General features: G+C 49.6%; 1 protein-coding gene and 1 long non-coding RNA gene across 2 annotated transcripts in view; one reads left to right on the top strand and one right to left on the bottom strand.

Annotated features, from left to right (window-relative positions):
• Window positions 1-17268, bottom strand: part of LOC128120922 (uncharacterized) — a 19800-nt gene extending 2532 nt beyond the window's left edge. The window contains exons 1-2 of the long non-coding RNA XR_008222004.1: window positions 16445-17268; window positions 963-1295 (exon numbers count right to left, since the gene is read on the bottom strand). This is a non-coding gene — a long non-coding RNA (uncharacterized LOC128120922). The remainder of the gene's footprint in view (window positions 1-962; window positions 1296-16444) is intronic.
• Rfc5 (replication factor C subunit 5) lies at window positions 16176-26571 on the top strand. The gene is made up of 11 exons (XM_052755168.1): window positions 16176-16307; window positions 17275-17339; window positions 18141-18277; window positions 19763-19842; window positions 21081-21154; window positions 22323-22482; window positions 23050-23131; window positions 23579-23708; window positions 24205-24282; window positions 25165-25219; window positions 26088-26571. Exons 1-11 carry the CDS (start codon window positions 16237-16239, stop codon window positions 26182-26184), a joined length of 1029 nt encoding a protein of 342 aa, XP_052611128.1. The 5' UTR covers window positions 16176-16236; the 3' UTR covers window positions 26185-26571.

Raw genomic sequence — 26571 nt, 5'->3', positions numbered from 1 at the left:
TTTGCTTCTGCATCTTCGTTTCTGGTGTAAGTGGGTCACTGTGTCCAGGTCGGGATCATCTGGGCTCATGGGAACGGGCCATTTGGCCCAGTGATTTATGCTGGCTTTCTGAGTTAAGGACTCCGTGGTATGCAGTGTGTTTCGGTTGCAGCACTCAGGACAGAAGGGGAGCCCCTCGAAGCCCCCAAAGACACGCATTTCAACTTCAATGAAAGTTCTTGTCAAGCAGTATCAGCTACCCAACCTTTTTGTCCTTGTGCACCACACGCATGCAGTGCCCATGAAAACCAGAAGAGGGCACTGGATCCCCTAGAACTGATTACAGACAGTGGTGAGCTGCCTTGTGAGTGCTGGGAGTTGAACCTGGGTCCTCTGGAAGAGGAGTCAGTGCTCCTAACTGCTGAGCCCTCTCTCCAGCCACACAAGTTTTCTGTTTTTTTTAATTTATTTATTTTTGGACAGTTTTATACATGTATATATTTGCTTACAATCGCCCACACCCATTACCCCCGCCACCCCATCCCCCCACCCCGCCATCTTCATTTCCACTCTTACTAAACCTTCTCTTTTCCCAATATGTTTCCTTCCTACTTCCAAATTTTTATGTGTGTAACCCACACAGAAGACCCAGGTTCAATTCCCAGCACCCACATGGCAGCTCACAACTGTCTATAAACTCCTGATCCAGGGGATCTGACACCCTCACACAGACATGCATGCAGGCAATACACCAATGCATATAAAATAGAAATCAATTATTTTTAAAAAAGAAAAGAAAAGCCGGGCGGCGGTGGTGGCGCACGCCTTTAATCCCAGCACTCGGGAGGCAGAGTCAGGCGGATCTCTGTGAGTTCGAGGCCAGCCTGGGCTACCAAGTGAGTTCCAGGAAAGGCGCAAAGCTACACAGAGAAACCCTGTCTCGAAAAACCAAAAAAAAGAAAAGAAAAAAGAAAAGAAAATACCCTTCTCAGGTTGGGGAGGGGGTCTCCTGCGTCCTTCCCCATCCATAATGGGCCCTGTCTTGCACAGGTCTTAAGCAGGGAATCACCGCTGCTATTGTGTGCAATGGCTGTATCCTCTCCTGCTCTCCTTACTGTCTTCTGGCTCTCATGTGTTTCCCGCCCCCTCTTCAACTGATGTTCCTTGAGGCGTGGAGGCGGTGACACAGATGTCACTTTGGGGGCTGAGTACTCAACAGTGACTTGTTCTCGGGATATTGGCCAGCAGTGAGTCTGCATTAACTGCTGCCCACTGTAAGTAGATGTTTCTCTGACCGAGACCGAGGCAGCACTAATCTGCAGATACAGACACAAATATTTAGAAGTCAGTTTTACAGCATGGCCATTTAGCAAGACAGCAGGAATAGGTTCTGTCCCAAGGTTTATAACCTCCCTAACCATGGGGTTTTGACCAGGTTCATAGTGCCATGTATGAATTCTCTCATGTGCAGCAGGCCTCAGGTTCAATCAGAAAACAGTTGTCTACCCCATAAATGGAGGCAGTTTTCTGGCCCGACTGCCTGGCCCCAAATAAACACCACTAAAACTTAAAGTAATTACAAAATGCTCGGCCTATAGCTTGGGCTTATTACTGACTAACTCTTATATTTAAATTAATTCATTTATGTATTGCCATGTGGCCGTGGCTTTACCAGTCCTCTGGCATCTTGCTTCTTGGGCAGCTCCCTCCTCTCTCTCTCTCTCTCTCTCTCTCTCTCTCTCTCTCTCTCTCTCTCTCTCCACCTTCTTCATCCAGTCATCCAAGTCCTCAGTTTGATTGTTCACCCTAGCCTCTTCTTGCCTTGCCATAGGCCAAACAACTTTATTATTAACCAATGAGAGTATACATATTCACAGCGTACAGAAGGACCATCCCACAGCATGCCCCCCCATAACAGTGGTGCCGCTGTTATACCAGCAGCACACAGCGTTGACAGCTGGGTCAGGCTGTTGGTGACTTTTCTTCCTGACAGACCCACCCAACTCTTTTCAACACTATGAAAGCTAGCCAGGAGGGAGGAAGCTTCCAATTCAGGTCCAGCTTGATGCCTCGTTGGCCTGACACCAGAGCATGTGATCTATTCAGCAATAGGTCCTGTCACCTAGCTTGAGTGGGAAGCCAAGAACAATGACAACAACCTGCATTACTGGGATAGGGGGATCCTCTGGTTCTCTGGGACTCCATAGCCCATAGGAAAGTAACCTACTTCTGGCAATAAGATTTTCACTTAATGCCTTATGTCTTCTGTGAGCATCCACCTCCATTTTTAAAAATATTTTATTTTATTGGCTTTTTGAGACAGGGTTTCTCTGTATAGCTCTGACTGGCCTAGAACTTGCTTTGTAGACTAGACTGGCCTCAAACTCACAGAGATCTGCCTGCCTCTGCCTCCCTGGGATTAGAGGCATGCACCACTACTGGCAGGCTCCACCCTCATTGTTAATTCTTCTCAGTATATCCCCAGGAGCAGGGTTTTGGGTTAAATGGAAATTCTGTGTTTAGCTTCTTGAGACAGTGTTGAACTGTTTCTCAAAGCAGACGTTCCATTTCACATCCCCAACCAGCAACCCAGAGAGCCCAATTTCTTCAATTCTCCAGCTCATGACTTATCTTAAATGGACCTATTTTCTTTTTCTTTTTCTTTTTTTTTAATGCAATGCTGGATTGAACCCAGGGCCTCATGCATATTAATCCAAGATTCTACCCCACTGAGCTACACCCCAGTCCTGAGACAGGGATTCACTAAATTTCTCAGGCTGGCCTATTCACTTTATATTATAGACCAGGCAGTCCTGAATTTGTGAACTTGTGATCCTCCTGCCTCAGCTTCCCAAGTCTCTGTAATTACAGGCCTGGAATGGTTTCACTAATTCTGTTAGTTAGTTAGTTAGTTAGTTAGTTAGTTAGTTAGTTAGTTAGTTAGAGACAAGATTTCTCTGTGTATCCCTGGCTGTTCTGGAACTCATTCTGTAGACCAGGCTGGCCTTGAACTCACAAAGATCCACCTGCCTTTGCCTCCCAAGTGCTGGGATTAAAGGTATGTGCCACCACCACCCAGCTATTTTATTTTATTATTTTTTAAAGATTTATTTATTACGATATACAGTGTTCTACCTGCATGTGTAGCTGCAGGCCAGAAGAAGTCATCAAATCTCATTACAGATGGTTCTGAGCCAACATGTGTTTGCTGGGAATTGAACTCAGGACCTCTGGAAGAACAGCCAAGTGCTCCTAACCTCTGAGCCACCCCTCCAGCCCCTATTTTATTATTTTTAATTATGTGTATGCATGTGCATCTGTGAGTGGGTATGTGTATATGTCTACAGTGCCCCAGGAGTCTAGAAGATGTGGGGTCTCCTAGAGCTGGAGTTAGAGGAGGTTATAAATTGTCCAACCTGAGTGCTAGGAATCGAATTCAGATTCCCTGGAAGAACAAACAGTACGTGCTCTGAACCACTGAGCCACCTATCCGGCCACTAATAAACTGCCTTACAAGCAGTCCCAAGCAGCCACATCATATGGCTCACAGCCACCTGTTAACTCCAGCGCCAAGGGAGCCAATGCTTTCTCCCGGCCCCCTCAGATGCCTGGGTTCACCTGCACAGACCCAAACATAACCAAAAAGAAGATAAACTCAGCCGGGCGTTGGTAGCACACGCTTTTAATCCCAGCCCTCAGAAGGCAGAGGCAAGCAGATCTCTGTGAGTTTGAGGCCAGCCTGGTCTACAGAGTGAATTGCAAGACAACCAGAGCCACACAGAGAAATCCTGTCTTTAAAAACAAAAAAACCAAAAACAACAACAAGAAAAAGATAAACTCTTTAAAAAGAAGAAGAAAGTGCTATGTTAAATGCCAGAAACCAGTCACAGAAAGTCACAGGGTGTAATTCCTTTTTGTTGTTTGTTATTGTGGTGGTGGTTTTGTTTTCTTCTGTTTTGAAATGGGCCTCTCTGTGTAGCCCCAGCTGTCCCGGAACTCACTATGCAGACCAGGCTGGCCTCCAACTCACAGAGATCTCCTTGCTTCTGCCTCCAGAGTGTGGGGATTAAAGGCGTGTGCTACCACAGCAGGTATGTGTAATTTCTTGCCTGGAACACAGGGCCAGGTGTGACACTTTGTGTGTAGGACATAAATTAATTGTTTTCAGTTGCAAAGGATAAACCAGTGTAGTCAAAAGGTGATTGTGTGAAAAAAAGTTCAAGGGAGGTATGTCACAAAGGCTGGCCACATTTCTTTCTGAACCAGGACTCTGAGCTCTTCCTTCTATGTGGGGTATCCTTGTGGGTAGCTTTTTCTCAGGCCGAGACCAAGATAAGAGAATTCTTTATTTAGACATGGTCTCACTGTGTAGCTCTGACTAGTCTGGAACTCACTCTGTAGTCCAAGCTGGTCTTGAACTCACAGAGATCCGCCTGCCTCTGCCTCCCTAATGGTTGGATTAAAGGTGTGCAACACCATACCTGAACCTAACAGTAATCTTAGCGACTGTATCAGAGTCTCTCCCCGTTACAGCTAGCAAACGTTGGAGGATTCATTGTGGGTGTCCTGCATGAGTCAATACAGTCTCCTGAGCCAGACCTGGCAGTCAAGGGGACTGGGTGGCGTGGGCTGTGAGGTCAACTGCTGAAGGGCTGACAGCCCTCACTACCCAAACCTTGTTGCACGAAATCAGAGGCTGGGTGGTCCTCCAAAGGAAAGGGGGATGCTATTACCCAAAGAAGGAAGGATGGGTGACAGACAGATAAAAAAAAAAATACTAGCAATAATCCACCATCCGTGAGAGAGTCAGGATCGATCGGAGAGACCTGTCAGGCTAACACAGTCTGGGAATAAAGGAGATGGAAGGAAGGATGAGGGAGAGGGAGGAAGGGAGACAGAGAGATTCTAGAAGGCTCTGAGGAAATTATTCTAAAATTAGAGTCGAACAGTCCTGAAACCATCCCTGATCACAGGGGACTACAAAGAACATACACTTATCACAAATTTTCCATTAGTGTGCATAATAAAATGTCAGTTTCATGATGACATGTCCACACTTGTAAGTGATTGTACTTCACACTCATTAACTTCTCATGATCTTTTCTTGTCCCCTTTCTTCCCCCAAATTGTCCTCCTCTATTTTCATAGTGTGTGTGTGTGTGTGTGTGTGTGTGTGTGTGTGTGTGAATACATACACCCATGTGTACTTTTTAATCCAGATGTTGTATACTAGAGGTTTTTTGTTTTGTTGGATTGGTTTGTTTGCTTTTCAAGACAGGGTTTCTCTGTGTAGCCCTGGCTGTCCTGGAGCTCACTCTGTAGACTAGGCTGGCTTAGAACTCAGAGATCCACCTGCCTCTGCCTCCCAGAGTGCTGAGATTAAAGGCGTGTGCCACCACCGCCCGGCTAGATATTTGAATTTCTAAACCTGGCTAATTCACTTAACCTGATGTTCTCGGGCTCTGACCATTTTCCTGTGAATGACGCAATTTCATCCTCCTTCACGGCTGAACAGAGCTCCAGTCTCCATTATTTTTTTGACTCACAACTGAAATACCAAGCTGTTAGACTGCCTGGAGCTGGACCATGGAGGGAGCAGTAAATGAGGAATCAGATCTTCATCCTGAACATGGGTCTTCTACTGGTGAGCTTAAGCAAGCCACCAAAGGGTGACCAACCATCCTGGCTTACCTGGGCCCAAGGACACTCAAGGGAGATAGGAACTTCAGTGCAAAAGGCAGGACAGACAAAGGGAACTTGGGACAACTCCATCATACCATAGTCAAGTCTTTCACTCATGAGCACCTAACTAGAAGACACGGATGCTGTGCTCGATCCCTGCAGTCAAACAAAACGTGTACGTGAAATGTCCATAGCAACAGTATTCACATCAGCCAAAGGTGGGAATACCCTAATGTGTATCAATAGATGCGGGCCATGTCCATACAATGACAAAAATGGAAGGGAATTATGATCTGTGCTCCAATGTGGATAAACACTGAAAACAGTAAGCTAGGGATGGAAAGATGGCTCACAAGTTAAGAACATGGTCCTTGTGGAGGATCAGAGTTTGATTCCCAGCACCTATGCTAGGTGCTTCACAACAACCTGTAATTCCAGCTCTAGGAGGAATCTGACGCCCTCTTCTGGCCTCCATCAGGACCTGCACACACACACACACACACACAAAGTAAATCTTGGGCTGAAGAGATGACTCAGTGGTTAAAAATGACTGTTGCTTTTGCAGAAGACCAGGGTTTGATTCCCAGCATCTACATGGCAACTCACAACCACCTGTAACTCCAGTTCCAAGGGATCCTACGCCCTCTTCTGGCCTCCATGAGCACTTCATACACATGGTTCACGGACATAGAATCAAACACTCACACACATAAAATAAAAATAAATCTCGCCGGTAAGTGGTGGCAAAGGCATTTTTAATCCCAGCACTCGGGGAGGCAGAGCCAGGCAGATCTCTGTGAGTTTGAGGCCAGCCTGGTCTACAGAGCGAGATCCAGGACAGGCTCCAAAGCTACACAGAGAAACCCTGTCTTGAAACAAAACAAAATAAAAATAAATAAATCTTTTAAAAAACAAGATGTAGACCAGGCTAGCCTTGAACTCACAAGAGTTCTGCCTGCCTCTGTGTCAGAAAGGCTGGGATTGAAGACAGACACCACCACACTCAGCTGGGGCTGAAGTTTTAATAGGTTTGTCATGGAAGTACGGGCCAGGTGCAGATGTTGTCACCTTGTAATCCCAGCAGAGGGGAGGTGGAGCTGAGGGGGATCCTGGGAGTCCTCTGGCCAGCCAGTCAAGTCTAATCAGTGAGTTCCAGGTTAAGCAAGAGACCCTGTCTCAAAAAATTAAATGGAGAGTGACTGAGAGACAGCAGCCACATTGACTTCTGGTCTTCAAACACAAACAGAGAGTGAACTCCATATGCACATGTGTACACATATGTATACCTCCCAACACACACACACATACACACACAGTCCCATAGGCACACGTGTACACATATGTATACCCCTATTAGCATTCAGACCTGCCCCTTGAGGACCTGCCCAGTGTCCAGACAAAGTAATCTTTAAGAGAAAATTCCTTTTTCCTCTCTCACTTCCTTCCTCTTTCTTGCCACAAGGTCGTGGGCACCTCCTCTCTCTCTCTCTGTCTCTCTCTCTCTGTCTCTCTCTCTCTCTGTCTCTGTCTCTCTCTTTCCTCTTCTCCCTTTTCACGTGAGCGCTATCGCATGGTGTGAATGACTTTCCACCATGCCCCTTGGCTCCACCCACCAAGGCCGATTTTAAAATACAGCAACCCCCTCAACACACACACACACACACACACACACACACAGAGAGAGAGAGAGAGAGAGAGAGAAAGAGAGAGAGAGAGCTGATATGGACCCTTTTCTATTCTTTCTTTTTCCTCAAGTCACAGATGGATGCTGGATGAAGCCACACTGCCCCACCAGCCAAGGCAGCTGCAGCTGATTATAAGCACCCACGACCTCGCACATTTTTTTTCTCCACGTGGTGCCGGTATCGAACTTGGATCCTCATGCTTGGTGGGAAGCCCTTTACCAGCTAAGCTGCCTCCCTAGTCCGAATTTGAAGTAATACAAAGAACGTACTTGGACCGTCTCTGCTGGAAACAGAGATATCGTCAGGTTTAAAGGCTCAAGTTGACTGGAGCAACCTTCTTTCTCCGTTGTTGGAGCTTTCTCGTGCTTCACTGCAGCACAGTGTGTGTTTAAAGCATACTTCTAATAATTTTTTAAATAATTTTTTAAATTTTTGTTTGTTTGTTTGTTTGTTTGTTTTCGAGACAGGGTGTCTCTGTGTAGCTTTGCGCCTTTCCCCTTTAATCCCAGCACTCGGGAGGCAGAGCCAGGCGGATCTCTGTGAGTTCGAGGCCAGCCTGGTCTATAAAGCATACTTCTAAAATCACATTCTGCTGGACATCAGTGAAATGCTTTGAAAGAGAGAGTTTAGGGGGAATCGAAGGACCGGGGTGACATGTCTACAGATGGCCGTTCTTCGTGTCCCGTGAGGTTGCCGTGTAAGTGACAACATAATACAATGTAATGGAAAGGGGACAGCAATTTGGATCTTTTTTTATCACTATGTGTCCTTGCATGGGGGAAATGGCCTTTGGCTGATAGGATTTCGGGGGCCCAGCAAGATAGTGTAAGGGGTTAAAGCATTTGCTCTGCAAGCCTGATGATCTGAGTGTGAGCCCCAGAACTCACAGTGGAAAAAGAAAACTGACTCCATTCCACACAGTTTATCTTCTGACCTTCACATGTACACCTCACTGTAACATGTATGTATACACGAACACATACACACCATTAAAAAAAAAAAAGAGGACTTTTGTTTGGTTTGTTTTGAGATAATGTCTTACCCCATAGCTCTGGAATTCACTATGTAGCTCAGGCTAGCCTCAAGCTCACAGCTGAATCCTCCTGCTTCAGCTTCCCATGTGCTATGCCTGGCTTAAGATCTCTTTTTCTCTTCTTCATACTCCCAGCCCCCCAGTGTGAGGATAAAGGGGCAGCGACCAGCTGCTTGTTTTGCAGACAGTCAGTACAACGGGTCCATACCCAACCATTCGTCACCAATGGCTTTTTCGTGTTCACAAAGCCAAAGCAGCCTGAGAGGAGCCAGAGACAAGCCAGGCTTCTCAAAACCCTTTTGTCTTTCTTCATCAGAATGACCCCAGAGATTGTAGCCCAAGGCGACGATGCTGAAATCAAAGTGGGAAGAATAAGGAACAACTCCAAAAAGGAGATTTGACTTTTTTTTTTTATTTCCCCAGCCGGCAGCGTCTTTTATTAGTGCGACAAAATAACAGGTTGAGAATTAAGGACTGCATTTTCTGGTGCACATTCATCACAAGAGAGAATTTCCCCCCTCCCCCAAGCAATTAAGTCTCAGAGTTCTGGGGTGTCAGGATTGCCCAACCCAGGGGAGCAGGAACAGCAATTGAACTGTTAAACCCCCAAAGGGCCTGCGAGGGAAGAGGTGGAAGTGGAGGCTGAGAGGGAGAACTCTTCATTTCTCCACAGAGGTGTTGAACAGCCAGGAAGGGCAGGACAGTGGACTAGAGAGGCACTGTCAGTATCCAGGGGCTTACCAATGGACACTGGCAGGTAACTTGCCCAGAGACCCCCCCAATTCACAGACAGATCCTGGGACTTGGACCCCACTTCTAACAAGTTCCCAGTCACTCTAACTCACATTCTATCTCTATTTAGCTCTCAGAGAAGTTCAAACTAATTGTGTGGTATCAGAGAGACGATAAATGTTCCAGAGTGTCATAAGTCTGAGTTTCAAGCGGAGAGAAAAAAAATAAAAACAGCAGTGCTGTTAATATTCAGAGGTGTGTGTGTGTGTGTGTGTGTGTGTGTGTGTGTGTGTGTGTGTGTGAATCAGCTTTATATGATTGTAACGTGACACCTTAGATAATCAATTTACAAAGAGACGTTTCCTTGGTTCACAGTCTTACAGGTGTCCATCTATGGTAGGCTGGTGTCTCTGCTTTTGAGTCTGTGGTGAGGCAGAACGTCATGGCTGGAGCACGTGGTGGAAGAACCTATTCACTTCATGGTAGACAGGAAGTGAAGAGAGATAGGAAGAGCCTGGGCTCCCATTATCTCCTTCAAGGGCATGCCTACCAATGACCTAAAGACCTCCCACCAAGTCCCACCTCTTGAGAGTGCCAAGCTGGAGACCAAACTAAACACACAGGCCATGCAGCCATTTGCAGATCTGAACTGTACCAACCAACAAAGGGCGTCTCTTCCAACAGACTGCAGAAAGCACTAATGATGGGCCAGTGGCCCTCTTCCAACCTTTTGTGCCAGTTTTTCTACAACTTCCTGAACAACTTCAAGGAAAAGAAGAGAAAAAAACTGGGCCCTCAGTCCTACCAGTTGACCTCTGACCCATGTTCATGCATGGATGAGAAAGCCTGCATGCATGCACGCACTCACATCACCCCTACACACCACCCCTACACACACACACACACACACACACACACACACACACACACACACACACAGTGACTATAATAAAATGCCTGGCTCATGTATGACACAAAGAGATCTATTTAGCTCACAGTTCTGGAGGCTAAGAATCCACCATTGGGGCTGGAGAGATGGCTCAGAGGTTAAGAGCGCTGACTGCTCTTCCAGAGGTCCTGAGTTCAACTCCCAGCAACCACATGGTGGCTCACAGCCGTCTGTGATGAGATCTGGTGCCCTCTTCTGGTCATACATGCTGTATACAAAATAAATAAATCTTTAAAAAAAAAAAAAAAAAAAAAAAAAAAAAAAAAAAGAATCCACCATTGGTCCTATCTCATTGGACCCCTGGTGAGGATAAATGGTAATGGCATCCTGGTAGGAGAGAAAGCCAGACAAAATCAGAAGTCAGACCTCTTTCGTAATAACTCCACGAGACAACAATTAGCCTCCTGGATGAGGTGATACCAACCCTACCTAGAGAACCACATTGAAAGAAGGTGGGAAGCTGGGTGGCAGGTGGTGGCACACACCTTTAATCCCAGCACTCGGGAGGCAGAGCCAGGCGGATCTCTGTGAGTTGGAGGCCAGCCTGGTCTACAGAGTGAGATCCAGCACAGGCACCAAAACTACACATAGAAACCCTGTCTCGAAAAAAAAGAAAGAAGGAAGGAAGGAAGGAAGGAAGGAAGGGGGGGGAGAGAGAGAGAGAGAGAGAGAGAGAGAGAGAGAGAGAGAGAGAAAGGAAGGAAGGAAGGAAGGAAGGAAGGAAGGAAGGAAGGAAGGAAGGAAGGAAGGAAAGAAGGAAAGAAAGAGGGAAGACCTATCCTAAATGGGAGCAGCAGCATCCCATGGACCAGGGTCCAGAACTATAAAAAGGAAAAAGCGGGCTGTGCATCAACGTTCATCTCCCTCTGCCTCTTGACTGCAGACACATGACCAGCTGCCTCACTGGCCTACGGCCACGCCTTCTCCACCATTGCAGACGTCACACCCTTAAATCAGGAGCCAAAACAGTCACTTGTACACTTGTCTCCCTTCAGATGCTTTTCTGGGTATTCTGTCACCAAGAGACAAGTCATTGCCATAGATTTAACCGGGAAATAACCACCTCGCTTTCTGTCCCGTATCTCTACTTTCTTCTTGATGATAAAGGAGCAAGATAGTGAGATAAATGGGTCTCACACTTAAGTAAGTTGCAACCCCTCAGAGGGCTCATTACACCATCCGTGGGGCCGCCCAACCCCTACCCCCGAGTTTCAGAATTGATGAGTCTGGTAAGGTAATTACCATTTCTAACAACGTCCCAGGGGACATAGCGGCTGTGACTGCTGCGGACCCAGAGTTCACTGGTGTCACAGCTAGGAGCTAGGGCTTGGGAATCAGACCCTTGGTAAGATCTCATTCTGCCCCGATGCCAAGTGAGGAACTACTTAACATACCTGCAACAAGAGGCCAAGACGGGAGCTTGGGTTTCATGCAACAGTTGAGTGTGTACTGATGCTCTGTGCAGACACTCCTTGGCTTAGTAAGCGAGTTGCAGCCCAGTCTTACACAAAATGAACATACTCCTACAAACCCATCATAAAGATTAATACTTGTAAGTTGAACCATAGTCAACTGGGGGCCATGTGTGCATCAAATACAAAACACTCCCAATACTGTCTGAACCACAGTAACAGCCTAATGGAGCTCAGCTAGTATGGACCATCCATTCGTGTGCCCATTCGGCTGCTGTTGCGTGCTTCCTTTAAGCCAGAGAGTGTTACAGGCACCTGGTATGTGGTGGTCAGTAATAAAGCATCTTCTCTCATCCAGCATGGTCCACCTCCAGGCACAGGCAGATGATGTCATCAGTGCCGACTACAGCATCACCCAAACAAATTCTGCATGCCAAGCACCCAACTCCAGTGTAGGAGTTGTAAGATGTTGTAAGAACAGAGAGAGGCAGGGTTGAGCATGGCAGCACACACATCCCAGCTTGTTTCTGGACAGACTGACAAGACCAGAGGACCGCTACTATAGTCTCATGTCAGAAAAGTAGTCATGGTTACAGGGTAGGACAAAGATGACTCATCCTAGCCAGAAAGTCCCTGGTTTATCTTCGTTTTGGTTTTGGTTTTAGTTTTTTTTCAAAACTGTGTAGTTCTGGGACTCACTCTGTAGACCAGGCTGGCCTCGAACTCACAGAGATCCCTCTGCCTCTGCCTCCTGACCAAGTGCTGGGATCAAAGGCATGCACCACCACCTCCTGGCTTCCTGGTTTATCTTAAGAAAAGTCAGAGATGGGTGCATTCTTAGAGTCAGGTAAACACAGACAAGATTCCAATGCTTTTATCTGCTTAGGGTATGCAGGACAACCTGGCCAGAGGTAATCATGATGTTCTGCTCCCAAATGGCTGCAGACATGTGACACTGTATCCATAAAACCCTGAACAGCAGATGTACTTGAACTTCCATTAGAAATTGTCCTGTGTGTGTGTGTGTGTGTGTGTGTGTGTGTGTGTGTGTGTGTATGTGTGTGTGTATTCATTTGGGTGCAGGTGCACACATATGTGTGGGTGCACATGTGTGTAGAGACCAGAGGTTAACCATAGGTGTCATTCCTCAGGAGTCATCCATCTTGTGACTGCCTTGGGGCTTGTCCATTAGCTTAGGCTGGCTATTGTCCTCTCTTTGTCTTCTCACCATTAGGATTACACATGCATGCGCGCACGCACATGCACACGCACACCACCACTCCTGCCTTTTTACGTGGGTCTGGGGAACACACTCAGGTCCTTATGCTTACACAGCAAGCGCTTTACTGACTGAGAAATCTTTCCAACCCTAAGAATTTGTTCCAGTCTTGTCTGACTCCTCCAGCTCAAGGAGCGGACACTCCCATGCAAAGAGTTACTAGCAGTCTGAATTTAAGCACGGCAGTACAACGATATACCCATGATGGCGCGTCACTGCCAACTGTCTTCCTTACTTTTCTGTGGCTGCGAGAGACACCATGACCAAGACAACTTATAGACCGAAGAGTTTATTGGGAGCTCACCGTCTCAGAGGGTTAGAGTTCATGATCATCATGGTAGGGATTGTGGCAGCAGGCAGGAGGGCAGATGTCAGGCGTGGTGCTGGAGCATGTTTTGGGAAGGATTAAGGGGTGTGGCTATGTTGGAGGAGGCGTGTCACTGGAGGTGAGCTTTTAGGTTGCAAAAGCCCACACTGTTCCCAGTTAGCTTGCTCGCTCGTGCTCTCTCTCTCTCTCTCTCTCTCTCTCTCTCTCTCTCTCTCTCTCTCTCTCTCTCTCTCTCTCTCTCTCTCCTGCTCCCCCTCCCTCCCTCCCCACTCATGGTTTTTGTCTCAAGATGCAAGCTCTCAGCCTCTGCTCCAATATCATGGCCATGTCTGCCTTCCTGCTGCCCTGCTCCCTGAGATATAGTGGAGTCACCCTGTGAAGCTCTAAACAGGTCCCCAGTTAAATGCTTTCTTATGCGGGGCATGGTGGTGCACACCTTTAATCCCAGCACTCGGGAGGCAGAGGCAAGCGAATCTATGTGTGTTCTAGGCCAGCCTGGTCTACATAGTGAGTTTCAGAACAGCCAGGGCTACACAGAGAAACCCTGTCTCAAAAAAAAAAAAAAAAAAAAAAAGAAAGGAAGGAAGAAAGAAAGAAGAAAAATGCTTTCTTATGTAAGTTCCCTTGGTCATAGTGTCTCTTCACAGCAAAGGAAAAGTAACTAAGCCAGCCACACCTTCTAATCCTTCCCAAACAATTCCACCAACACAACAAAGTATTCAAATAGATGAGCCTATGGGGGCCATTCTCATTCAAACCATCATACCGACCTTTGAAGTTTTGTTTGACATGAAAAAAAAAAATGAAATGAGAACAAGATGGCAGAGAGTTGATAGAAGGGAGGGGCCTGTGGCACAGTCCCCAACGCTCTAGCTATGTCTAGCCCTCACAGCCATCTCCGAATAGATACTACTGTAGCACGCACTGGCCTTGTGCTTACTAGAGAGAAGGTATCATTGCAAGCTTCCCTGAGCCAAGCAGCTAAGGTTCTGAAGAACCAGTGTTCAAGTTGACCTAAGGAGGAAGTGAAAAGTCGGGGCTCTGTCATCCCTGGAGCCCCATCCGACCCCCTTCTTCTGTGGTGTGTTGGGAACCGAGTCTCATGTAACCCGGTGCTGATAAAATTCCTTCCTGGGGAAGACATAAGCAATGTCTACCTCTCCTCCTCAGGTTCCAGTGGCAAACCGAGGTATGACTCTACTGCCAAAGCTCACTCTTAGGAACCAGTTCATTTTGGGGGCTTCCTTACAGAGCATAGGGGAGAATTACTTACAGGGGTGTGGGTGCTCCCGCCTCCAGAGACCGCACCAGAAAGGATTTCCCCATTTCCCAGTCTTCTTTAGCTTATATATATATATCGCCCTCCCACGTCCACGTGCAATCAAGGCAGCGTTGTTTACAGTAAGTTGCAGGGAACGCTGTATACTCAGGTGAAATCTTCCATCAGGGGAAGCAAACAGCCCAAAAGTCCAGCTGGTGTAATTTTTTTGTAAGTGGACACAGCTGAACTCCCCAAGATGGTGGTTGCTTGGCTCCCAGGGCACTACACACACCACCAGGCTGGCCATGAACTGGATAGGTAGCCAAGGATGAACCCGCAATTCTGATGCTCCTGTCTGCACCCCGCAGACTTGGCATCACAGGCACACAATACCGTGCCTGGTTTCTGTGGTGCTGAGAACCAAACCTAGGGCTCTGTGCAGGCCAGAGCGCATGCGCACGGGTAACTGAGCCACACCCCTACCAAAAGCCCCTTCACCTGGGTTCCAGGCAGGGGTTAGGCTTCAGGAACAGCTACCACCTGTGTTTGAGGCCTGTCCTCTCTCTTCCCCCAGCAGGTGACAGTGGCTAATGTCTTCCTCCCAACATTGTTACCCCCGCACCAGGGGTCTTCAAAGGCTTTGTTTCCTGGGAGTTGGGAGGCTGGAGGCAGGGAGTTCTAATCCACATAGTGAACCCCAGGTCAGTTGAGGCTGCAAAGCGAGACCCTGTCTTAAAATGAAAGCAAGCCAACAAATAATAATAAGGCCTTATTGTGGGTGTTATGCACATCCCTTATAGAAAATCCAGAGCAGCCAGAAAAGGTGAAAGTCGGGCTGTTGAGATGACTCAGGGACCTGCGGCCACATAGCACACACACACAAATTGATCATTTAAAGTTAATTTAATTTAGTTTTTTTGTTTGTTTGTTTGTTTTGTTTTGTTTTTTTCAAGACAGGGTCTCACTATGTAGTTCTGGCTGTCCTGGAGCTCACTCTGTAGACCTTGAACTCAGAGATCCTCCTGCCTCTGCCTCCAAAGTGCTGAGATTAAAGACTTGCACCACTCCTGTCTGGATCAAAATAAAGTTTAAAGATTAAAATAAAATTGGCCTGGAATTCTCTTGATGTTGGGGAAAAATGTATATGTATATATGTATGTACATTATATATATATAAACACACAGATGTCTTTATGTGTGTGTTTACCTGTATGTGTGAGTGTATATGTGAATGTGCATGCATGTATGTATGTGTATATATGTAACTATTTGTGTGTATGTATATATGTCTAAGTATGTGTGTTCTGTATGTGTGAATGAATATGAATGTGGAAATTTATGTATGCGTGGATGTATGTGTGTATGTGTAATTGTATTTCTGTGCGTATGTCTGTACGTATATGTGTGAGTGCAAATGTATGTGTTTATGTTTATGTGTGTCAGTGTATATTATGTGACTTGTGTATATGCATGAGTGGATGTATATTTCTACATGTAACTGTGTTTTTGTGTGTATATGTCCGTACGCGCGCGCGCGCGCGTGCGTGTGTGTGTGTGTGTGTGTGTGTGTGTACGCGCGCGCGCGTGTTTGTGTGTTGCTGGTTTTGGAACCCAGGGCGACCTGCCCATACCCCCGGCTTGCCCTTGGCTGGCAGGATCCGGCCTTGGCGAGGCCCTGCAGCTGCCCCGGACTGCGGCGCGCGGTAACCCGGCACCTCCTGCGCCGCTGCAGCGGGGTAGCGGGCTGCGCCTCGGGTTGCCGGGCAACCAGCGCCTTAGCAACCGGGAGGGGGCGGGCCGGAGGGCGGGAGGAAGCCGGAAGACGGAGGCGAAGCCTCGCGAGGGTTGGATTGCGCGCGGACTCCGAGTGCGGCGGGCCGGCGGCAGCTGTCACTCATGGCGGCGGCGGCGGCGGCTCCGCAGCAGCAGCAGCGGCCCGCGGCGGCCCGCGCCCGGAACCTGCCCTGGTAGGAGCGGCCCGCATCCTGCTTCCCGCCCTGCCCGCTCCCGGCTCGCAGACCCCCGGCCTCGTTGCCTGCAGCCGCTCGCCCTCCCGCCGTCCCGCGTCCGCACTAACCATCCCGCTCCCGAGGCCTGAGCGCACCTTAGCCGTCCTCGGGTGCCTCGAGCATCCTCCGTGCGCCTTGATGACCCTGAGAGATCGATGGCTTCCTTTAGAAAGGCCCAGGGACGCGGGGGAGTGGGTAGACTTGGATTCGAACTCGGGTGTCCGAATTCAGCGCTTGCTTTCTTTTTCTCCTCTCGTGTTACCTTTTATGTATTTGCGGGGGAGGGGAGTGTGGCAGCGCACCCGTGTGGAGGTCAGAGGACAACTTTCAGTACCTGGTTCTTTCCTTCCACCAACGTGGAATCCCCGGGATCGAACCCCGGTCCTCAGTGCCTTTACTTGCTGAGCCATCTCGGGCCCCAGGGCTTGAATTCTGAACGGTCGGTCCTACAGCAGCTAGCGAGGTTTTAAAAGCAAGCCCGGCAGTTGTTTTGACTCTCCTGGTCTAAGCCTGGGGAGGAAGAACCGTCTTGGGCCACACGTTAAAAGTCACAGGGATGGAGTCACAGACTGTGGCCTTTTGGGTCCGGCTTCTCGAACTCATGGCCCAGCCAAATCATAACTTGCTTGTGAGGATTTGAGTATGAGTTCCTATCCAAGTTGTTCAGGCTCAGTGCTGTTGACTTGGGGACCCTCTGTGGGGGTGGGGCAACTGTCCTGCTCACTGTAGGGTGCTCAGTCACCTCCTGACTCCTACTCACCAGATACCACTAACACCCTCCGCCCACTTATTACAGCCTGACAGATGTCCCCTGGGGGACAGATCTCACCCCTGGTTGTAGTGAGATGTGAAGGGGCTTCTTTGCATGTGACAGAAAACGGCTTGCATTTGTATACACTGTAACTCGTGCTGAATCCTATTTCAGGGTTGAAAAGTACCGGCCACAGACCCTGGCCGATCTCATTTCTCATCAGGACATTCTGAGTACCAGTGAGTATCCGTGTCTGTTGCTGTGGTCATTTTGGGGCGGCTTGGATACATTTGGTGGTGATGCCGTGTCTGCTGGGTGACAGGGTAAAGGATCAACTGGACTTTATAGGATGGGGTGTTTTGGTTCCTTTTCCATAAGTGCGCCAAAATACCTCCAAGGACAAAGTTTTTATTTTTTTTTAAATTAAAAAAAATTTTTTTTATATTTTTTGTTTTTTTCAAGACAGGGTTTCTCTGTGTAGCTTTGCGCCTTTCCTGGAACTCACTCTGTAGACCAGGCTGGCCTCGAACTCACAGAGATCCGCCTGCCTCTGCCTCCTGAGTGCTGGGTTAAAGGCATGCACCAGCACCGCCCAGCTAAGGACAAATTTTTAAAGATATTTTATTGTTTTATTTATTGTTTAGGTGTTTTGTTTACACATACATGTCTGTGCACCATGTGTGCCTGGTACCTCCAGAGGCCAGAGGGCATCGGATCCTCTGGAAGTGTCATTGTAGGCAATTGTGAGCCACAGTGTAGGTGCTGGGAACCAAACCCGGGTCCTCTGTAAGAGCAGCAAGCTCTCACTTTACTGCTGAACCGTCTTTTCAATTCCTCGCCCCATTTTCTAGACCCTCCCACGATAGGTAGGGTAAGTCCGTGGAAGACAGTCAAACCATGAGGACACCTCAGGACGGAACCTCCCCGCCTCTGCCTCTGGCTGGGACACTGAAGGATGGAGGACAGCTAGCACAACTCTAGCTTGAGTGAATGGGAGGAGCGTCCCGGGGACTGATGGTGTCTCCTTCCTCCCGCCTCAGTTCAGAAGTTCATCAGTGAAGACCGTCTGCCACACCTGCTTCTCTATGGCCCTCCGGGGACAGGAAAGACATCCACCATCCTGGCCTGTGCCAAGCAGCTGTACAAAGATAAAGAGTTCGGCTCCATGGTCTTGGAGGTGAATGGGACATTCACTCTACAAGTAGCTCAGACCTCCAGACTCTTAGTTCCGCTAGCTCTCTTTAACTCCCTGGCCTTCTGGGTCCTGGCCGGCTATAGCGGAAGTGGGGGATGGGAGGTGTCAAATGGGGATGCTGTTTGGACCCAAAGGGGGGTTAACTTTGGACAGCCTCCACTTCCTTCAAGAGCCCAACTCAGAGGTCGCGCCCTCCCTACAGCCTGCTCTACCTCCCACAGCTCTTGTTGATCCCCTTCAGATTTAGGGGTGACAGTGAGTACTGCATAGCCCTGTAGCTTCTGTAAACCAGTGATTCTCAACCTTCCTAACGCTGCGACCCTTTAATCCAGTTCCTCATGTCGTGGTGACCCCCCCAACCATAGAATTATTTTCATTGCTACTCATGACTGTAATTTTGCAAGTTATGAATTGTAAATATTTGTGTTACCAGTGGTCTTAGGCGACACCTATGAAAGGGTCCATTAGATGCCCCTCCAAGGGGGTCGTGACCCACAGGTTGAGAATCACTGCTTTAGACTCAAACACCTTTAAAATGGCTGTTTCTTCATCTGGATCTTCTCAGGTTACTGCACTGAGATACGCCGTCTGTGGATGTTGGGACCTTGGCTGATAATCTTAATACCCTTAGGTTCCAGAAATCTAAATGTCTGAAAGACAAGCATTTGAGGACCTAGGGAGGGATGTAGCTCATTTGGTAGAGTCCTCACCTACCATCCACGAAGTCCTAGCTTTGATCCTTAGCATGGAATAAACAGATGCACACCTATCGTCCCAGCATTCAGGAAGTGGAAGCGGGAGGGTCAGACGTTCATGTTCATCTCAGGCTGTGTGAGTTCAAGACCAACTTGAGGACAGAAGGCCCTCACTCCAAAGAAAAGCATTTGACTTATGCCGTAGACATGAGGCTCGGCCCCTTGCTGTTCAGTGTTCTTGCTCTAGCTTATTCAAAACCTGACAGCCTCCAGGTGCTGAGAGAGGACTAGAATGAGCATCGTTTTCTCAGGTCTCCAGGCCCTGTGTGTATTTCTTCAGTTTCTGTGGATGGTCTTCGAGGGGCGGGAGAAGGAAGGGTCAGGTGCCGTTCAGGATGTTATGTGATGGTGTCGTGAGGCTGGATATAGGGAATTCGTTTTTTTTTTTTTTTTTTTTTCTTCGAGACAGGGTTTCTCTGTGTAGCTTTGCGCCTTTTCCTGGAACTCACTTGGTAACCCAGGCTGGCCTCGAACTCACAGAGATCCGCCTGGCTCTGCCTCCCAAGTGCTGGGATTAAAGGCGTGCGCCACCACCGCCCGGCTTTTTTTTTGTTTTTGAGGGAATTCGTTTTTAATGGTCGTGTCTCAGCTGTCCTTAGACCTAGGGAACCAGCCGGCACTCCTAGAGCGCTGAAGAGACACTTTGCAGCCAGGACTTTATAGCCGCCGGCACAGGGTGTGATTTTCACTGTGGCCTCTCTCCCGAGTGTAGCTGAATGCTTCCGATGACCGAGGAATAGATATTGTCCGGGGGCCCATCCTCAGCTTTGCCAGCACAAGGACCATCTTCAAGTAAGAATTATATCTGTTTCTCTCTCCCTAGAGGTCTTAGTGCGTGACGTCGGGACCTAGCCTCACTATTTGGTCAGTGTCTAAAGGGAAGGAGGAATGACTTGGTCAGAAGTGAGCAGACAAGTCAGGGATGGTCCGAGAGATGTGCGGTGCTAGGGTAGGGGACTGCCTGAGCCTACACCAGCAGCAACCCTGGGATCGAAGGGTCCATGTTAGCTGGATGGACGAGCCAGTCTGAACTTAAACAGAGATCACTGAGATCAGGAAGGAGGACTGGCATGGTGGTCGGAATCAGGAAAGGAAGGGGGCGCTGAGATGGCTCAATGGGTTAAGGTACTTGCCACCAAGCCTGACGACCCAAGTTCGATCCCAGGGACCCACAGGGTGAAAAGAGAGAACTGACTTCCACAAGTCATCCTATGACCTCCATGTTTCTGTTACGGCACTTGGAGAGGGTGTGTGTATGCACACACACAATGTGATAAATGGGCTTGGGTGTGTGTGGAGCTGCTTGGCCTGCCTACTCACAGCCCTGGGTTCCAGCCCCAGCCCCACAAGCAAGCAGCTGGCAAAAGAATACTGAATAATGAAGAAAAACAATACAGGACCCAGATCAGCCTTCACTTCTGGCTATGGGTTGAAGGCATGACAGGCAGGTGTGAATAGGGTGTCAGCCTTCCTTGGGTCTTTTCTCAGACAAGATGGACTTGAGGTACCCAGGTCTGAAGATGTAGGCTGGCCTGAGTGTGGGTGTGAAGATGTAGGCTTGGCCTGGGTGTGGGTGTGAAGATATAGGCTAGCCTGAGTGGGTGTGAAGATGTAGGCTTGGCCTGGGTGTGGGTGTGAAGATGTAGGCTAGCCTGAGTGGGTGTGAAGATGTAGGCTGGCCTGAGTGTGGGTGTGAAGATGTAGGATTGACCTGGGTGTGGGTGTGAAGATATAGGCTAGCCTGAGTGGGTGTGAAGATGTGGGCTGGCCTGAGTGGGTGTGAAGATGTAGGCTGGCCTGAGTGTGGGTGTGAAGATGTAGGCTGGCCTGAGTGTGAGTGTGAAGGTGTGGGCTGGCCTGAGTGGGTGTGAAGATGTAGGCTCGGCCTGGGTTTGGGTGTGAAGATGTAGGCTGGGCCTGGGTTTGGGTGTGAAGGCGTAGCCTGGGCCTGGGTATGGGTGTGAAGGTGTGGGCTCGGCCTGGGGGTGGGTGTGAGTGGAGGAAACCTCAGCATGTGTTTGTTCTTCTAGGAAAGGGTTTAAGCTTGTGATCCTGGATGAAGCTGATGCCATGACTCAAGATGCCCAGAATGCCTTGAGACGAGGTAAGACTTGCTGCCCATCCGACATGTTGGCCAAGGAGTGTACTGAAGGCCAGGAATTCTGGGTGTGAGATTATCTTCCCATCGGGAGGCACCTCTTAGTCCTACTGCCCTGTGGCCGGGTCCCTTCAGCAAGTATGGCTGGGGTCTGTCATCTCATCCCCCTCCACTGCTGGCTTCCGGTCCAGATGGGGAGTCTGTGTCATTCAGTGGGAATAAGGCTTCATTTCCTAATCCACTGGCAGACCCTCACACTGGGGAAAAAAAAAAAACAGAAACAGACACCAGGCAAGACTCTGAATGTATGTAGGAGTGGCCATAGTGCGGGAGTGAGCCCCATTTTCCTGTGGAATGGGGCTGGTGCTGCACCTATTAAAGACCCTTCTGTGAGCATCCCATGACACTCCCAGGGAACGTGCTGTTCGAGGAGAGCAGCTTCGGGAGCCTGTGGGAGAGGAGACCTGGGAGGGAAGGAATGGCAGCATCTGTGGTAGAGAAGGAGGCACAGACAGACTTTCTTCTGGTCCCAGCATGTTGGCATCCTTCCTTCAGCATCTTGTTCTGCCAAGTGACTGTCAGTGTGGGCAGATCTGTGTGGGGACACTGGGTCCCTGCAGAGTGACACTGGTGTCCTGTGCATCTCTCAGCACTGGCTGTTGCTCCCAGACTTTCAGGCATGGGCTGCAGGGAAGTGTGCACAGAGCCATCCCCCTGCCTGGAGAAGGCGGGCCTTGGTAGCCTGTGAGACAGCACCTTATCCAAAGGGATGGGGGCTCACGGACAGACGGCGCTCAGATCTTGAGGAGACGGCAAGAGTGCTAGCTAGGATTGTGGCAGATGATAAGAAAGCGCATCTTGTGCACTCATGTTTATTACCTTTGAAAGTATAGTGGCAAGCTGGGTGTGGCGACTCATGCCAGTAATCCCAGCACTCCAGAGGCTGAAGCAGGTGGATCACCTGGAGTTTGAGGCCAGCGTGGGCTTCAGAGTTAGATCCACCCAGGAAGGTAGTTGAGCTGGACCTGTTGCTCTGTACCCTGGACCACCCGCTGCCCCTGCAGGCGGCTAGCTTTCTGTTCTAGCTTCCTGCTCTAACCGTCGGTGAACCTTCCCAGGACCCTTTGCACGGTCAGGGTGGGCACTCATGTGAGGGGTTTGGTCTCCCTCCTAGTGATTGAGAAGTTCACGGAAAACACCAGGTTTTGCCTCATCTGTAACTATCTGTCCAAGATCATCCCTGCCTTGCAGTCAAGGTGCACAAGGTTCCGATTTGGCCCTCTGACGCCTGAACTCATGGTTCCTCGCCTGGAGCATGTCGTAGAAGAGGAGAAGTGAGTTTGCTTTACAAGAAGGGAGGGCTGGGGTCTTGGGGGTTGAGCGGCATGGGGGCTGGGCAGAGGGCCTGTCTAAGGGGAAGCCTTGGGGACCGCTGGCTGCTGTCATTTTCTGTGGGCTCTGGACATTCTACCTCACAAGCCTTGATTTTTCCTGACCGCCCCCTGCATTCCTGAAAGCTGTCCCCTCTGTCATGGGAACTGACTATTGCTGAGTCCCTTTTCGTAGATGCTGCCAGAGAGGAGAAGTTCTGAGACATCCATCTGTGCAGTCAGATGCAGAGCTGCAGCCTTTCTTCCCAGAGACAGTCGCTCACGGCAGCCACTTCCTTAGGGCCTTGGTCCACAGGGGCATGGCTACTCATGTGACATGTGTCCCTAAGCACTGCGGTAGCTTCTAGATGCTATAGGTCAGGAAAGTGCTGTCACCTCCGGTCTGATGTTTTTCTTCTTTTAAAGCCCTAATCATTCGAGGCCATCTTGTTCCCCATGGTTGATGATGTTTGTGCTCTTTTTTGGGGGGCGGGGGGACTTTGATTAACTCCTTTGCCTGTTTCCTTTTAGTGTTGATATAAGTGAAGACGGAATGAAGGCCCTTGTCACTCTGTCCAGTGGGGATATGCGAAGAGCTTTGAACATTCTGCAGGTACGATCCCGCTCCAGGCATGTTAAACCACTGCTTTGAAATAGCTTTACAAGACAGACAGACAGACAGACAGCCCATCCGTACATTCATTCAGAAGCCTAGAACCAGTGAGACGCACCACGTTGTGCACCAGCTTCCTGCCTGTGTGTTCTGATGGGAGGACTCAGAGCTGCTGAAGAGGAGCAGCAGCATTCGGAGCGGAGGGCAGCCCTTCCAGTGTGCAGAGTACAGGGTTCCTTGGCCTGTGTCATGTCACTAGCAGGCAGTGTGCAGAGTACAGGGTTCCTTGGCCTGTGTCATGTCACTAGCAGGCAGTGTGCAGAGTACAGGGTTCCTTGGCCTGTGTCATGTCACTAGCAGGCAGTGTGCAGAGTACAGGGTTCCTTGGCCTGTGTCATGTCACTAGCAGGCCGCTGCCGACAGCCACCTGGGTCCTCCTGTCTGCAGAGTACCAATATGGCCTTTGGGAAGGTGACAGAAGAGACTGTCTACACCTGCACCGGGCATCCCCTCAAGACAGACATTGCCAACATTCTGGACTGGATGCTGAATCAAGACTTCACCACCGCCTACAGAAGTATCCTTTCTGGTGCCTGCTGCCACGTACAGGCCTGAGGGGGGGGGGGGGCAGGAGCCCCAGGCTACAGCCGGCACCTGCACCTCCCTGGTGTCCCCTGTGGAGAATACCCTTCTCTTCCTGAGTGGCTCTAGCCCGTGAGAGGCTGAAAGTAGCTCCTCCGCTCACAGTTAGGCCTTGGGTGCAGGAGGCAGTCATTAAAATGGACCTCATTACCTTGTTTTGCAGTGAGATGAAAAACTAGGTAACAGTGTGATCTTTTAAGGAGCTGTTTGCTCTGCTCTCTAAGAGACAGAGCTGTGCTTTTTAGAAAAGCCTTATTGAAGATAAAACGACACAAGTTAGAATTGGGCCTATGTGCAGCTCCAAGTAGAGAGGCATCTGTCTGGGCTGGGATGAAAAGCCCTACTTTGAAGTCACTGGCCAAGGGCTGGGGTTGAAGCCTCCCTGAAGCATGTTCTGGAGTGGTCCCCTCCCCTTAGCTGCTCCTCCCTAGACATCATGGAGCTGAAGACTCTCAAGGGCTTGGCTCTGCATGACATCCTGACCGAGGTTCACTTGTTTGTGCACAGAGGTAACTGTGGTGGCCCCTGGTGTGGAGCAGGGAGGAGGTATGCCTTTGGGATGGCTACAAAGGGTGTGAGGCCTTCACTGCTGCGCAAAAACAGGCGTTCTGGACGGCTGTTAAAACTTTGTTCCAACCCTTCTTAACCTCTGACCCCTAGAGGCGAACCTTATTTCCTCAAGGGAACGTCTTAGAGCAGAAAGTAGTACATTTCACTTTTCACTCTTGTTACATGCTCCCCACACTAAGAACTGAACCAGGGTCTTGCACATGCTGAACACATGGCCTACCTTGGGCTATAGCCACAGACCTCGTTTGGGGTCTGCACCCAGAGCTGTGGCATCCGAAGCGCAGACGGCACACTGAGCTGCTCTCCAGCCCAGGAGTCACATTTCCAGGATCACCTCCCTCAGGGGAGGGCTGTGTAAACAGCAGTCTTCGGAATCTGCCTTTAAGTTCCCTGCTTCCTGCCTTCTGTTTCGGGGATCAGTCTCAGCTTGGGCCATACCTGGGAGTCGCCCCAGATAATTCAGTCGGCGTGGGGTGGGGGCAGGGAGAGCCAGATGCCAGCTTTTGGAGGAGGCTCTCCAGCGAACCCCTCCGTACAGCCTTTTGGAAGCTTTCTCCCAGCAGCGTCCTCCAAATGGAAAGGCTCCATCAGGCAACCATACTGAGTGCTGTGTGGAACCTGTTGCTTACATTTGGCCTCAGAACTTGGTATGAGCTTTCTAGTTAATGGGTAGCCGTCACCCCCCATGGAGAGTGTTGACTTGTCTGTTCTTATGATGCCTGGACTGGAGATACGGACTATGGCCGCCCTGTCAGGAGTCCCGTGTGTGATGATGTCTGTGGAAGTGGTGCAACTTACTCTCTGGATTTTGTTTTCCCCAGTTGACTTTCCGTCCTCGGTTCGGATACATTTATTGACCAAGATGGCAGACATCGAGTGAGTGTTCCCAGACTCAGTTCTCTGGCTGTCCCTCTCCTCTTGTGAGCTTTTTAGTTTCAGCTGGTGTGGCTTCAGCGTGTGTGCCGTCCAGACATGGGTGCTGGAGTCCAGGGGAGTGCCGAGTGGAATGTGGGGAAGGCTGTGCGCTGCCTGCAGGACCTCGGGGAGTAGTGCCGGGGCAAGCACTGAGCGGAGGGTCACTTCAGTCCTCAGCGTGGGTGTGCAGGTCGTCTGGGGGTGCCCAGCTTCCCTGCTGACTAAGGCATGTGACATACAGGAGCACAGTGGAGGGAGAGCAAACAAGCCCCATTTTCCACTTTGCCCGGCTCAGTAAACACTGTCATCAGTCCCTGGTAACACTGGTGGCTGTCACTTAAGTGAACAGCACACTGGGCCCCAGCTGAACGTCAGCTCCAGGAGGTTGTCACTGGCTTGTGTAGACAAACTGGGTCATTTTCTGTCCCTACACTGGGAGTGATTTTGCTTTCAGTGCCTGGGCATTTAAAGGTGACAAGATGAACTGCCGGTGTCCTGCTCTCCTGCCCAACCCCAACCCTCCAGCCCCCTTCTGCAATAGCACAGTTCCTCGTATCAGTTTGTAGTCCTCACCACACGCACCCTGCCGTCTGTAGATGGTGAAGTGGGTGGCTTCAGAAGCTGCTGCTGCTGCTAGGTGTTCAGTCTGTCCTTAGCAGTGTCAGTCAAGTGGCCGAGTGAGCGCTGGAGGACACAGACAGGAAGGAGTGCTGTCCGGGGTGGTTTATCGGCTTGGGCGTCCCTGGCAGGCCATATCAGCTCTCAGGTTCTCCCCTCATAGGCAGGGCCTGGGTGTACTTTATACTCAGCTTGGGGTTGGTGTCTTCAGGTACAGACTGTCCGTGGGCACCAACGAGAAGATACAGCTGAGCTCCCTCATTGCTGCGTTTCAAGTCACCAGAGACCTGATCGTCTCAGAGGCCTAGACGCCCCACGTCCTGCTGGTCCGACCTCAGGTCCATCGGTGACAGGACAGAGGACTTGCTTACCCATGAAGTACTGCCCTGGACCACTGGACAAAACCGCTCACAGAAGTCTCCCCAGGCATTTGGGCAGTGCTCTCTGTGGCTGTTTGAGTGGAGACCTACAGAGCAACGTTAATCTGTAACAGTCCACACTGCTTGTCTTTGGTAGAGAAAATAAATCTTTTTTGGGGGGAGGGGTATGTCTTTAAAGTCAGTTGCTGGGATGACAAAATTTGTCTTATCTGTTAGGTCTACAGTGTAATGTTCAAATTGAACACGCTTCAGATGTCTTCCAACTCAAGGTCTGCATCTCCGAATTTAAACGTTCTCACTTTTGTATCTACTTTA

The sequence above is a fragment of the Peromyscus californicus genome, unplaced genomic scaffold (genome assembly GCF_007827085.1).
Source record: "Peromyscus californicus insignis strain IS unplaced genomic scaffold, ASM782708v3 Scaffold_2__1_contigs__length_46816999, whole genome shotgun sequence".
Classification (NCBI taxonomy): Eukaryota; Metazoa; Chordata; class Mammalia; order Rodentia; family Cricetidae; genus Peromyscus; species Peromyscus californicus.
The sequence above is the reverse complement of the archived record's forward strand: the minus strand, read 5'-3'. Positions and strand labels throughout refer to the sequence as shown.

Bases quoted from the DNA above. Each gene is read 5' to 3' on its own strand.
- Rfc5 (XM_052755168.1), top strand. From the start codon at position 16,237: ATGGCGGCGGCGGCGGCGGCTCCGCAGCAGCAGCAGCGGCCCGCGGCG. The intron at 19,843-21,080 runs GTAAGAATTATA...TTGTTCTTCTAG, and splicing joins AGCACAAGGACCATCTTCAA to GAAAGGGTTTAAGCTTGTGA. The intron at 25,220-26,087 runs GTGAGTGTTCCC...TGGTGTCTTCAG, and splicing joins ACCAAGATGGCAGACATCGA to GTACAGACTGTCCGTGGGCA.